Raw genomic sequence first — 14,612 nt, forward strand, 5'->3', positions numbered from 1 at the left:
GGCCAAGTTCCAAGACTTGGAGCCAACTCCAAGGCTCCCCGCGAACAAGACAAAAAGGGAAGTAGCAATTCAGGTTCAGAGTCCATCATTAAAAATGACTACAAAACCTATCAAAGAAAACAAAGGCCTATCAAAACTTGAGACTCATCTTTGTTATAGGAAATGAATTCTGCCCGATTCCACCACAACTATCCACAACGCATTGAAGACAAACCTCAATGCCTTGGATCTCCAATTGCTAAAAGCAACTGTTGGTGCTGGTGTAATGCCAATGATGATGTAGCAGGTGTAACAACTAGTTGTTAATGATCCCTTAAGTACTGGCTGCTCTAATTTTTTTTCAGTGACTATCCCAGTAGGGTTTTGGCAATTAAAAATATTAGCCTGAAGGGAAAAAGCAGGTAAGATCTCTTGGCTTAGAGTTGGTCAATGTGAACAAGTCAGTGAATGTGAGGGAGGATAAACCAGGAACACAAGATTCTGGGACAGCCTTGAGCAAGGAGGAAATTTGGAGGATTCGATGAGTCCTTCTGCTCAGGGTTTCAAATGTTGTTAATTTACTTATTCAAAACACAAATTTTTACAATGGTCCCTCAATTGTCCTCAAATAGACCTATTAGTTCACGGGTTTCAGACAGAAAGGATTCAGCGAGGCAGAGCAAACACGGAGGACTCGCAAGGTCCCCAGGTCAGGCAAGGCCCAGGCCTCAGACAGTTTAGAGTTTAGTGGAGAAAGACAAGTGTGCACACAAATGACAACCAAACAAAAATATCTGCCAGTTGAATGAGTGTTTGAAGGGAACGAGTGAAGGACTAACATAAAGACTGAGCTTTCAGTGCAAAGTTAAGAAATGAAGAAAGGCTGTACCCTAGAATGGCTGTGTGCTGAAATGTCACAATTAATAGGGGAAGAGATTTAGCTGAAAAGGAGCTGAGAATACGAGGTGTGGTAGAAAAAGAAATCACAAATGTTGATTCTATCCCTGACTTATCACTGGTCTCCACAGGACGTGAGCCAGGTCCTTCGGTCAGCTTGACTGAGGCACCGAGTTCCCCAAGGTCTGAGAAGAGTACCTTCCAAATCTATCTCAGGGGTGGGTGAGAGTCTAATGATATACTGAAAAATACAGCACGGTCAAATATTTAAAAGAACCAAACTTAGGTTAGGTTTTTATGATTTAAAAAAAAAGAGAGGCAGAAGAAAGGCAGAATTCTTCTGCCTCTCTCTTTTTTTTTTTTTAAATCATAAAACCTATGCATAGGTACATACATAGGTATAAAACCTATGTATAGGTTCTCTATAGCCAACCAAATCCTGATTACGGGGACTTGTACCAGAAACAGATTTCTGGGTGATTTGTAACACTTTTATTCAAACAACCAAAAAAGTATTTATTTACTTATATAACTGTTTTTCACTTTATAAGTTGTTTTCTCTAGGTTGGACTGAGTTAAAATAATCTCCATATTTCCTCAAGAGTTAGCTAAGTGTGAAGCTGAGGAAGCAGGAAAGGAGAATGTCTTGTGACTTCCTCCATCACAAACTGCTTAAATAATCTAAATCATCAGCTCTGCTTTAAAAACAAAGTGTCCTTCTCTGTTCTGAACAGACTAATGGACAGGAACTTCTGCTTTCTAGGTCTGCTCTGGACTGCCACTGTATAAATGAAAACTCCCAGAAAATTCCTATCTCGATATTCCATTTAGAAAACAGAAATCAAATGTGACTTCCAAGGGGGGTGGGGGTGATGATGGAGCCAGGCTCCACCAACAATCATATTTTGTGAACAAAGTCCTGGTCACATTAGGGTGACCCAGTCCTGGGCAATTTATTAATGTAGATAATAAGGTAGTGTTTATTAATGTAGATAAAAGAGCCATGAATTCCTGCCCAGGGTGACCTTCCTACAATGCAAAACTCATCATATCACTCCTCTTCTGCAAACCCTTCAATGATTCCCCATTATCTGCAAGATAAAGTCCATGTCCTTACATGACATAAAACCCAGCCACTCTCCACAGACCACAGCTTTATCTTACTTCATCCCCACCTACAACCGTCCCAAACCCTAGTCTCCTTATTAACTCTGCAGTTTCCTAAGCACCTCTGCCTTCACAAGTTTTCCACATCTCTATTCTCTCTACCCTTCCAACACCCACCCCATCTCTCACTCCACCCACAGCGACTTAAGATCCAGTTCTGACATTAGCTCTCTGGAAAGTTTTTACAATGCTCCACCCACCACCCTATGCACACATTCTGGGCTAAATTTTCCCTCTCTATGCCTGCAAGTTCTCCTAAAAATATCTCCACTGCAGTCTTATTATACCCATTTTATATGATACATCTGCTTAGCTGTTGCTACCTTCCAAGTCGAGAGCTCTGTGAGAACAGGGAGTATTTCTTAATCACTTTTGGACCTCCATCTCTTGACATGATGTCTGCATGAAAGCAAGCATTCAAAAAATGTTAGTGAATGAACGAATGAATTTTTCAGAATCCCTCAAGTTTTATCTATAGCTCTGAAGATCCAAGGAATAGTCAATTGTCTCAGAATCGAGGTTTGGTTGGCGCGATACCCTTGCAGTAAACAGTGATTTCATTGTCCTCACTCTAAATGAGTTAAGAAAGATTAGAGAGAAACTTGAGAAACGGAGGTGAGGATATGCAGAGATTTCCATGACCAGGTTCTATTCAGCTTGTGCTCAATAGTCACTCCATGTTTCCATAATCCTGTGAGTCACTGGAATAATAAAAATGGGGTGGTGGAAAGACCCACCAGCCTCTCTCCTCCTGACCCCAGATCACTGTCATAAGAAGGGGAATAGTTAAGGCATCATGGCTACATTCAGGAGTCAGACTGCGGGACAGTGGGAAAAAGCAGGTTACAATCCCAATATGTGATTAACTGGGAAAGCCCCAGGCTACCACCCTGGAGACTAACACATGATATGAAGGGCTTATGGGAGATAGTATAGTACAGTGATGAAGAACAAGGTTATGGGGTTCTTCCAACCCCACTACACATGACCTGTGGACCTCTGGAGGACATGTGTTATATTCGGAGCCTCATTTTCTCCACAGAAAGTCTGTCTAGTAATATCTGATGCATGGGGCCATTGCGAAATTCAGTGACATAATAAATGTAAAGTGTTCAGTGTTCCCCGCACGGTAGATATTGTTACAATCCACTATCAACTCCAAGCGCTTTCTTTAAATGACCATGTTAGGTGCCTGTTTACTTAGTTCAAGTAAACATTAATCCAGATAAACAAATTAAGAAAATCTAAGCAAACCATCACAAAGGGCTAAATCAGCTTTAAACCTGGATGAAAATAAAAGGTAACATGTACTGAGCCTTATGATGTGTTAGGCACTTTTAGAAATATTTTTTTACATATCAACTCACTTCATTTGCACAACTTCATGAGCTAAGCACTGTCATCATCATTATTTTTACTCTCATCATCCTTATTATACTAATGAAGAAACAAGGCTCACAGCGATTAAGTTAATTTATCCCAGGCTTGATTCACAACTGGTATAGAATCAGGATTCAAACTAGAAGTCTAGATTGCTAGTTATTATGAACTGAATTGTGTTCCTCCAAACTTATATGTTGAAGCTCTCAGTACCTCAAAATGTGATTGTATCTGGAGATAAGGCCTTTACAGAGGTACTTAAACAGTGCCTGGGTGGCTCAGTCAGTTAAGCATCCAACTTTAGCTCAGGTCATGATCTTGTGGTTCATGAGTTTGAGCCCCCCATTGGGCTCTCTGCTGTCAGCGCAGAGCCTGCTTCAGATTCTGTCTCCCTCTTTCTCTGCCCCTTGCCCTCACCCTCTCTCTCTCAAAAGTAAATAAAACATTTTAAAAATATTTTTAAAAAGAGGTAGTTAAGTTAAAGTGAGGCCATATGGTAGACCCTCATCCAAAATGACTGGTATTGTTATAAGAAAATATTGGAGGGGCACCTGGGTGGCTCAGTCAGTTGGGCGGCCGACTTCGGCTCAGGTCAAGATCTTGCGGTCCGTGAGTTCGAGCCCCGCGTCGGGCTCTGTGCTGACAGCTCGGAGCCTGAAGCCTGTTTCAGATTCTATGTCTCCCTCTCTCTGACCCTCCCCCATTCATGCTCTGTCTCTCTCTGTCTCAAAAATAAATAAACGTTAAAAAAAAATTTTTAAGAAAATATTAGAATTCAAAGAGACACCAGCGATGGGCACACACAAAGGAAAAGCCATGTGAGAGGAACAAGATAAGGTGGCCATCTGCAAGCCAAGGAGAGAAGTCTCAGAAGAAAGCAAACCTATGGACACCTTGATCTTAGATTACCAGCCTCCAGAACTGTGAGAAAATAAATGTATGTTGTTTAAGCCACCCCGCCTGTGGTATTTTGTGACGGCAGCCCTAGAAAACTAATATGACAATCCACACCCTTAACTACAAAGCTATTTGAATTAGAGAGCTCACAGCTTCTTCCCCATGTTTAGAACAGTGCTTCACACATAGACAGTAAATGCTATCAATTACGACTGAATATGACTGCAATATTTGTGCATTCACTGAAATCAGAATGAGGCTGTCTAGTCCTTCTGCACCCGTGTGGTCCATAGACCAATCTAAAGATGGAAACAGATTTAGTACTAATGGAAAGATCATAACCTTGAGCTCAGGCAGCTTCTGAGCGGATCCCGAAGGTTCTGAGTGGATCCTGAAATCAGTGGCAAAAGATTCGGGCCCCCGAATTCTCACACAGGCCACTGGTGTCAGCCCCACAAAGATTCTTGACTTTTGTGTTCACTGATGTGGCCCCCAATGACTAGAAGAGCAGCTGGCACAGAGTAGGTGCTCAATAATGTATTTCTTAAAAGGAGAAAAGACGAATGTGAGCAGATTGCATGGAACTGAGGCACGTGCATGTTTTATGCTGTGGTAACTAGTCATGTCCTTTCTATCGCAGCCATGTGTGGGATCAAGGGACAAGGTGCAGAGGCCTGGCAGACAAGGTTACCAGGTCCCCTCGCTTGTCTATGAAGGTATGTAGTGAGCAAACAAGAGGACATTGGAACAGAGTGCTGCTTGGAGGGGATGCCAGCAAACTTGTGTTCGCCAGGGAATTAAAGTATTAAGCTGACCAGCTCAATTTGATTGCTAAAGATAAAACCTTAGGGCTTTTCTGATAAAGAACACAATCTTTTCCATCCAGATTTTTAACAACAAAACGTGATTCCTACACTCCCAAATAAATATTTTAAGAAAGTTGGTACATACATCCAAGATTTTTAGGATTTAGAGTCCATGTGTTTCCAGGTTGTAGGGACAGCTATATTATGCTCATTACTCCCTACACAATGCTTCTGTCCTCACCTGAGACCCTAAAACCACATGAAATGTGCAGGTGCTGTCCCCCCGCTCTGGCAACTGCCCCATCACTCAGCACGTACAGTGCTGTCCACACGGACTCAAAAAGAGAGTGGGAAATACACACTGGATTTCTCCTACTTTATAATAAAATGAGGCAATGCAAGTTGGGAAACAGTGAGCAACTAGGGATCTACAATGAATTCATATGGAAGTTGGTGGGGTGCCTACAGTTTGTCATCTAAGCAGCCTTGACATACAGAATTCCTGGAACCAGGCTACCTTAATTCGGTATGACAGCTCTGTGGCAATAACACAGCATTCTAAAAATAAAGCATACATAATGCATCTTCCATGCTGGGCATGAAAAATAGTATAATGCTTAAATGCTACCAAAATGGTGTCCCTTGGGATTCATTCACATTACTGTGCAGACCGCTAGGGAAGTTTGGGCAAAGCTGCTAAATCGAAGATCACAGAGGGGTGCTGGATCTTCTTATGCTCTTGACTTTTATATGAATGTAGTCTGCTTTTCTAATCTTAGATAAACATTTTAGAATATTTTGTTTAAAAAAATTAAATGTATCGGCACCGTATAGTATCTGGTGACCTTTGAAATGATTTAAGACTTTTGCAATAGTTTGGCAGAAAATACACTACTACGTTCAGTCACGTTTGCATCTATATGATCATTTATGGTAAAACAAGAAAATCTGGTAAGCATTGGTTTGCATTAAAAAACAAAACAAAACAAAAAGCTTGCAGCAATGTTCAGAGTGATATGTCCTACTTTTCTTGCATAAAAGTATCATCAATGTTAAATTGTTGAATTGAAGAAAGAAATTAAGTAGACATGTTGGTGTAGTGGCAAATTAGAAATCACCATGCTAAAATTTGCCCATTTTTGCCACTATCCTATAATTATACCAAGTTATATCTGAGAGGCAATATGGGTTAAGAGAATCAACTTGAGGAGGCTTTAGTATCAGACAGTATGGTTACAAATTCTAGTTCCATTGCTCATTAGCTATGTGTCCTTGGACAAGTTTCAGAAATCTTGCCGAATTTCAGGATTCCCGTATTTAAAGTATCAGTAGTATCTGCTTTATATAATGGTTAAGTGATACAATAGACATAAGACGCCAAATGCAGTACAGGAATGGTGTGATGCATAACACTAGACTCATTATAAATTCACAATTGAAGAAGGTGTTATTATTTCAGAAAATGATTTTTTAAAAACAGCCCTTTGATGTTATATTCCGATTCAACTGTGCATTTCCCACATAGATAGGCCCAGGATAGGCATCTGCTCCAGTGATAATTGCTAGATTTTGTAGCATGGTACACCACTGGCACTCCCTACCTAATTACAACCTTGCCTTTCCTCAAGTACACCCGTCCTCTTTTCTGGGTTATCTTTGGAGTAGCATCTGTCAAAAGCTGGTTGGCATACAGTACAAGGTCAGCGAGTCCACTAATTTCACATACATATTTTTTGTATTCAAGGAGAATCACATAGAAGTCATCAAATTATACAATCAAGGACCTGTCCCAAGCTAGCCTGAGCTAATGGCTCTGTGCTGAAAGGATCACCCACAACAGTTTTAGTAATTAAGAAACAAACAAAACCTGAAGACAAGCTTTATAACGGAGACCTTTCACTTTGGACTGAATCAACGGAAAGGTCAATCTGAGAGGCTGGGGGCAGGTAGATCATTTAATCATAGCATTTGATTCTCTTTTACATCTCTTCTTGCATCTCACGTATGCTTTTTACATACAGGCAATTTACATGACTTCGAGCAAAGTTCGTAATTACTCTGGGCCTCCACCACCGTGTCTACAAAACGTTTTTCATGGAGTACTCGCCTTGTAAAATTTTTATGAGGATTTAATGAGATAACTCATGAACAGTACCTAAAACGGTGCCTAGTATATCCTAACCTCAACATTACTTTTGCTGTGGTTAGGGTAGGTGACTCCTTGAGAGAAAAAGAGGCTCTCGTAGCCTGTACTGGTGCATCACTGTGTAAGCCATCTATTTCACTATATTAAACAACCAGATACACTAATATGTTGTGGTGATGGAGGGAGAAGACCTCCTTAAGGGCCCTTAATGGATTTGTTGAAGGAAGCAGATTGATGAAAGTAGGAAAGACAAGGAAGTTCTTTCTGGATATCCAACTCATTGTGTGACCGAGAGCAATCTTCTTCTATCTTTTTTTTTTTAATTTTTTTTTTTTAGTGTTTATTTTTGAGAGAGAGAGAGAGAGAGACAGAGTGTGAACAGGGGAGGGGCAGAGAGAGAGGGAGACCAGAATCCGAAGCAGGCTCCAGGCTTCGAGCTGTCAGCACAGAGCCTGACATGGGGCTCAAACTCACAAACCGTGAGATCATGACCTGAGCCGAAGTCAGACGTTCAACTGACTGAGCCACCCAGGCGTCCCTATCTTTTATCAACTTAAAGTGAAGGTTAAAAAACTTCTACTGCACAGGTTTTTTGGAAAGATTTACTTAGATAAGCCAAATATCTATATTTGATTCACAATACATACTAGCTATGTTCTTGGTACTGTGGTATGTTCTTGGTTTTTATTCCCATAAGGTCAGGAATTCCCTGGGCCTGCACTGATGGGTTATTAACAAGGCATAAAGAATCAGAAAGCTATAGTATGCTCACACCCAAGTGTGGGTAAATAAGATTAGGTAAATAGGTATAGAGAGGGCAGGGCAAAGGCCCCAATATGAAGGTATATGAGGTAAACAAGATTAGGTATTCAGGGCGGAAACGCCCCCCAGCTTAGTACAATGGCAGAAAGCTGCTTTCACAGGAAGGAAGAACCAAATTAGGTAAACAGGTAAATAGGGCTATAGACCGGCTGTGGGGCAAGGTTGCCCAGAACAGAGATAATTAGCAAAAGAAAGGTGCCTTGTTGACCCTGAGGTTGTATGCTCTGTCTTTCTTGTCCCCTAGACCAGTTTAGGTTAACAGACATAGTGCCTAAGTCTGCTGTAAACAACCTTCCCCTGGAACCAGGATTTTGTTTCATATTAACGCAAACCCCTAACCCCACATATCTTCAAAACCCCCTTTCCTTCACGTCCATGAGTTACTGTTCACAGTTTCATTGTCTCTTTGTGCACGTGCATCACCATGTTTGTAAGCCTTCTGATCCTAATAAAAATGGAACAAGGACCCTCAATCGGGGCTCTTGTCTTTTCCCGGACATTAGCCATCTCTCGAATTTTAATCCTGTGTCCCGCTTTCTTGCTAGACAAGAAAGAACTCTAGACCCAGAGTTTACAACGGTACTGAGCATGAATTTATTTTCACAAACATTAATCAAAAGTCAGAACAGAAACAACGCTTAGGACAGGATTACTTACAGGATTTTCTGACTACTCACTCTCCCAGATATTAAAATATCTATTTTAGACCAAGCCAGATCATCAGAGAAATACATACCTAAACTAAATCCAACACTTCCTCCTACAGAAAACACATTATCGAATAACTATAGTGTGAGGCCAGCAGACTATATTGATGGTCCTCATAAGAACAAGCTCTATCAACCTTATTATTTGCATAATACAGAGACTGCCAAGGACATTTCCCACTACCTCTAGGATGAGCTCTTTGTAAGATCCTCCAGGAGAAATCTAGGCCTAAAATTGTTAGTACTAAAACAAATGTTTAGGGCTAAAAATGTTAGTACTTGTCCTCAGTATGGGAAGATGGAAGCAAATACAGGTTTACTGTTAGGAGTCAGTGGAACAGGCTCAGACTATATCCCTGCATTCATTCAAAAATATTTAGTGAACACCTACTATGGGCCAGACTCCCCACTAGAATCTAGAAATGATAAAACAAAGACAGGAAATATCTCTGCCTTCACACATCTACAGACCTAGTGGGAAAAAAAGATGATTGAATGAACAACCAAAATGCAAAGAGATGATACAGAATGAAGCAGAAATAGGTCGTGGGTAACTAGATAAAATCTATCACCTCCTTATGTAGACAGGGAGGCTGAAACAAATCTAAGCTTGGACCGAAAGAAGAATAAGAGGCTCCCAGAGGAAAGTACACACTTCTGCGGAAATCAAGAAAGGGAAGACATGTCAGGAAAAGCCTAGAAATTGGTGGATGGAGAGAGAGATACCAAGAAGCTAAGACTGTCCACATACATCTCCTACCATGAGCAGAACTGAACTATTTATGTACTTTATATCAATGTAATAGCCTACATAAGTAGAATTATATTGTGTAGAGTGTTCATAACTATATTTAAATCATCTCATAGACTCCCGAGGAAATTGGCTTGATTTTACATCTTTAAATAACTACATAGGAGAAGTGAAAAAACAAAGAAAGATATAGTATTGTTTGAGATATAATCTTAGGTATTTAACTCATCACATGGAGGGTCATATCAATACAACCTCATTGGTTTCTTTCCATCACTACTTACTTCTGAAACAAGAGAAGAATGCTAGGATATATTGGGATTATAAACCTCTCCTTCAAATCGAATGCAACTGCACTCTTTATTCCCAAAAATGCTGGATATTCAGAGCACAGAATGAAATATATTCAAGGAATCCTGGTTTTGAAAAAGTTTAACTGAGCAATCAAGAAACCAGGGTTTTAGACCTGTTCAGGTCACATAAAGAAATGATATCTATGTGAGGACTGGAGGGTATGTGAGTGACTCAGTGAGCTTGGTACCTCATGTGTATAGCGTAGTAACAAAAATAGACAATATTTATTGAAGGTTTACTGTGTGACAAGCACTCATTCCACGTATTTTTCATGGATTCACTAACAATAACCTCATGAGGCAGGTATTATTGTCACTTTACAGTTGAGGAAACTGAGCCATACAGAGATACTGTAACATTTCTGGGTCCCATGGTTGGTAACAGCTCCAAGTTCCTACCCACTATCTTATTCTTTGGACTTTCATCCAAGAGCATCCCAGGGGAGTGCCATATTGGGGTACTATGCCTCAGGATCTATTCAAGAATTCACCTTCTCTACACAGGGGCTTTTATGACAGGATAGTGAATGACAGTATAGGATAATAAGCGTCACTCTATGCTATGTGTTGCTTTGCCCAAGACAGACTTGGTATATACCCATTATCTCAATGCCCACTAATATCTTCTTTTACTCCAGGGTGTTCCACTTTGGAAAATAAGTAACACAGTCACCTAAGCCCAGTGGTTTAGAGCTTAGGTTGTGCAGTTTGCCGGGTCTATGTTTGAAACTCAACTTAGCCATTTACTAGCTGTGGAAGTTGAGGCCGATTATTTTGGCTAAATAAGTCTCAATTTTCATATCCACTAAATGTAAATAATAGTGGTATCTACCTTACAGCACTGTTGTGAGAAACATACAGTCAAGGCATGTATGAATTGTATGAATCAATTATTATAGTGCATGGCCAACAGCGAGCACCCAATAAAAATTAGCTTTTACCAAACTTTTGTTAAATGTTTGAGTTGTATCAGCACAATCATGATGGACTATTTTGTGAACTGGAGACATCGAAACATACCTGTGAATCTGAAGCACTTAGACATGAACCAGGATAAGTAAGGAATTCCAAGTACTTCCAAGTGTATCACTGGTACTTCAAGAAGTACTGGTTTTAAGACTAAATTATAATCCTAAAGTCATTGGAAATGCAGTTTAGTTCTTGGCCACTCCCAAGAATCTTAATCCACTCCAGTCCAGGCTCCATAAACTGCTAAATTTTATGACACAAAGCAAGAAAATACTCTTTGAGTTTATGATCCCTTTGTGCTCCTTTTTAGCCTGTTGGGCCAACCTAGATTCATACTGGCAATTTCTGGCATTATTCTGCTTGCAAACACGAGCCGCTGACCCACCCTACTTGGTATTCAAAGCCTGGAACAGCCTCAGGATTCAGAGAATATCCTTTATATGGCATAAGCATGGCCACAGATCAGCCCCTTTGCCTGAAACTAAAGTGACTAGCTACATATCCCCAGAACCTGCCAAATCGTCCGTCACCTGAGAGAGTCTTAGAAATCGGGCTCAATAAATTGCAGTCACAGGCTTGAAGAAACCGTAGGGCTAGTTAGCATATATACTGAACAAATTACCTATTTTTGCTTCATTTTCTCTGTAAAATAAGGAGGTTAAATCCACTGTAAAAGAATCCAAGGGTCGAAGCTAACATGGTCTGGCTCTGGGCCTTTTAAGAAGATTCCATCTGCTGAAGAAAGATAACCCATTTCCCCTTTCCTTTTAAAAACTCCTAACGAATGAAATTCTACTTACTTCCATAGTAACCTCTCTAATAATATGCCTGACTGTCAGCAAGTTCTTTGCCTCCACCCCGCTTCCTCTTCTCATCATGCAAATTGCCACTGGCTTTAATTAGATTTAATAAGCCACTGGGAAGTGCAGGGAGGGAAATGGAGAGCAAAGATTACACAGTGTGGGCTTACTCTTGCATGTTGAGTACAGCATTTCCCTGGAACTCTCATATCCTCCCAAAGCTGGGAAAGTAAAGAATGCCAAACGTATGGAAAGACATGCTGCTGCTGTCCAAATGTGAAACGTGGGTGGAGAAAATCATTTCGAAAAGGAGAGTGAGGGAAAAGAGAAAAATCAACCCGAATCCCCAACAGCTGCAAATAACGAAGCATGTGAAGCTGTTACCTTGGATGAACTCTGATTTCCTGCTCACAGACGGCAGGGTCCTGTTGAGCCCAAGGATCCTGTCCAGGTGGAAGGCGAACACCTCACTCATGTCCAAGGGCTGCTTGAGCAGTCCACAGGGGCTGGGGCCGCAGCCAGGCACAGAGCCAGCGGCGCTCCCCTCCAGCACCAGCAAGCGGGCTCCGCTCTTAGAGGAAACTGGGTGAAGACCGGCCACTGCACCATCCGCCAACAGGCGCATTCTGAGGATGTCTTCTTTGCTCAGCCACGAGGGGGCGCTCTCGCTGTAGATCCTGATGTTGCTCTCCCTGGTCTCCGGCCGCTGAAACTCTGAGCCACCAACCTGCACCCCTGAACCCCGTATCAACCTCCAGGGTCGTTCCCCAACCTTGCCCAGGTTTCCTCCCTGCACTTCAGCATCAGCTGCCCTTGCAGCTTCCTGTGGCTGAAGGGATGGCACAACCAAAGCCTCCTGCCCCAGGGCCGGAGATGCCACTGCATACTTCTTTCTGCGCTTGGGTTTCACTGTGCCACGGATATTGGCAGGCTTGCTGCGCTTGGAGCGTAGGGTAATGTACACCACGTTGAGCTGCAGCGTGGTCCCATTGCCCTGGGACTCTGGAGGGGCCAGGGTACCATCCAAGGGTATCTCAGGGAAGGGCGCCTCGACGGTGTCACGACCCCGGTGCGGCCCCTTTTCTGCTGCCCTTCCTTGCTGGAGAGAGGCACGTCCCACCTGGCTCACCAGAAAGCCCAAGTAGATGGCGCAGGCAGTGCCCAGCAGGAGGTTCCTCCGGGTCCTTGGGCGCCGGCTGCTCCAGAGTTTACGCACCCGCGGGACGCACAGGGAGCAGATGAACCAGTTTATGAGTTGCCCTGGCTTGTCTGGACAGGTCATTTCTCTGCTGCATCCACATGTTGAGCAGACTTTAAAGTCTGCAGTTGGTTCCTGCTGACATGATGCATGGTTTCCTGAATTCAGCTGTCGCCTCTGCTTAGGTATATAAGTGGTCTCCAGTGGGTAGAGTAAAGGTGGAAGTGTAAAGGGTTGGTGATGAAGTTGGGAATGTTTCCGACGCTCGCCACGACAAACCGTTTAAACTCCTATCAGCTTCCCCGAGGAGAAGTGTGGCTTGTGTCTGAGAATGAATGGAAACAGAGTTAACTGAGTCACAATCTCAGACGAGTTCAGTTCCTCTTCAAGAGTAAAGGAAAAAAAAAAGTAACCCTTTCCTTTCATAAATATCACCACCATGAAATGTTTTTTTTTTAAGAGAGTTTAACAAATAGACACAAGATAGATGTATAGATTTGATACTCAGTTTAGAGTAATGAAAACAAAGCCCTAAAATCCAAGAATATTTTATAACTTGTAGCTGGAGTCATTTAATTTGATTCTGAAAGAAATGTATTGACATTTGACCAACCCAGGCTTTTCCTTTTTGACATTTAGAAATAATTTAAGACAAGTGATAGGTAGTTTTTAAAAACAATCTATTGCCATCCCGTGTTTACTTTTTAAAGTCCTGCATTACAAATTGGGCAGAAGCATCAAGTATTAACATTCAGTTTCAGAAACATATTATCTTAATCTGATGGTACAGTTTTTTCTTCAGAGTATGTTTCAACATCCTGCATTAGGAATTATTGTAATATGAAACCATAAACATCCATATATCTTAACAGAAGTTACATTGATTCAGTCACACACACATGCACACACACACACACACACACACAAACACAAAACACAAATCCGACTGCTTTTCATTCCTTTTCTTCCCACAAAAGTCAGCTGAAAGAAAATAAAGGGATCTTTAGCTCTATTTTTTCACATTATGAAAAAGAAGAACTCACAAGCAACCTTACTTACACAGCTGGCCCCATGCTTGGCTCCAGGAAGAATGTAATCCCTGACTGTAATGCAAAGAACTTTTAAAGGCTGAAGCATGTAAGTAGAACATATTTCATGGTCAAGAGTGTTCCACATTTCAAATATTTCAGCTCAGCTTTAAAAGCTCCCTTGAAAACTACTGATTGCAAAGCAAAACAGTTACTTGTGAACTGGCTGCTGCTATCCCAGTTTTCAGATGCCTAAGTTTTTTTTTTTTTTAAATAGTTTAAAAAATAAACTTTGATTTTAAATTCTGGAACAACAAAAGCCGTACAGAAGCAGTTTTCATTCAAATAATTTTCCACTTATACTTAACCTCTGGGAGCCCTCTAGTGTCCTGTTTGGAAACAGACTCAGAAATGTCAGTCTCCTAAGTTAAAAAGGGATTGGGAGTGTTTGCTTGGCAGCAGCCGGATAAATACTTTATAAAATGAGGAATCCCGTTGCCCTGCTGTCCCTCCCACGTAGCTGGGGATTTAGAGCACCCAGGTTCCCGGAACTACGACTCACCTTACCATCTTGACTGTTTACAGAGTCACATGTGTCTGCCAACTCTTCTGAGAAGAAGGGGCCTACAGGTTTATAAAAAGGTAAGAAAGGGTTAACTTCCACGAGGAAAAAAATAGAACGGTGAGATAAGAGTACGTACAGATAGGCAAA

General features: G+C 41.5%; 1 protein-coding gene across 2 annotated transcripts in view; it reads right to left on the reverse strand.

Annotated features, from left to right (window-relative positions):
* GASK1B (golgi associated kinase 1B) overlaps positions 1 to 14,576 on the reverse strand; it is a 46,791-nt gene extending 32,215 nt beyond the window's left edge. The window contains exons 1-2 of one of the 2 annotated variants that reach the window (XM_078445651.2): positions 14,463 to 14,576; positions 12,059 to 13,197 (exon numbers count right to left, since the gene is read on the reverse strand). In XM_078445651.2, coding sequence (XP_078301777.2) covers positions 12,059 to 12,956 — 898 coding nt within the window. In that variant the 5' untranslated portion in view covers positions 12,957 to 13,197; positions 14,463 to 14,576. Of the gene's footprint in view, positions 1 to 12,058; positions 13,198 to 13,931; positions 14,154 to 14,462 lie in introns of those variants that run through there. The other variant, XM_060653901.3, reaches the window with a different exon arrangement.
* Between the last annotated feature and the right edge of the window lie 36 nt (positions 14,577 to 14,612).

The sequence above is a fragment of the Panthera onca genome, chromosome B1, assembly GCF_046562875.1.
Source record: "Panthera onca isolate mPanOnc1 chromosome B1, mPanOnc1 haplotype 2, whole genome shotgun sequence".
Taxonomy (NCBI): Eukaryota; Metazoa; Chordata; class Mammalia; order Carnivora; family Felidae; genus Panthera; species Panthera onca.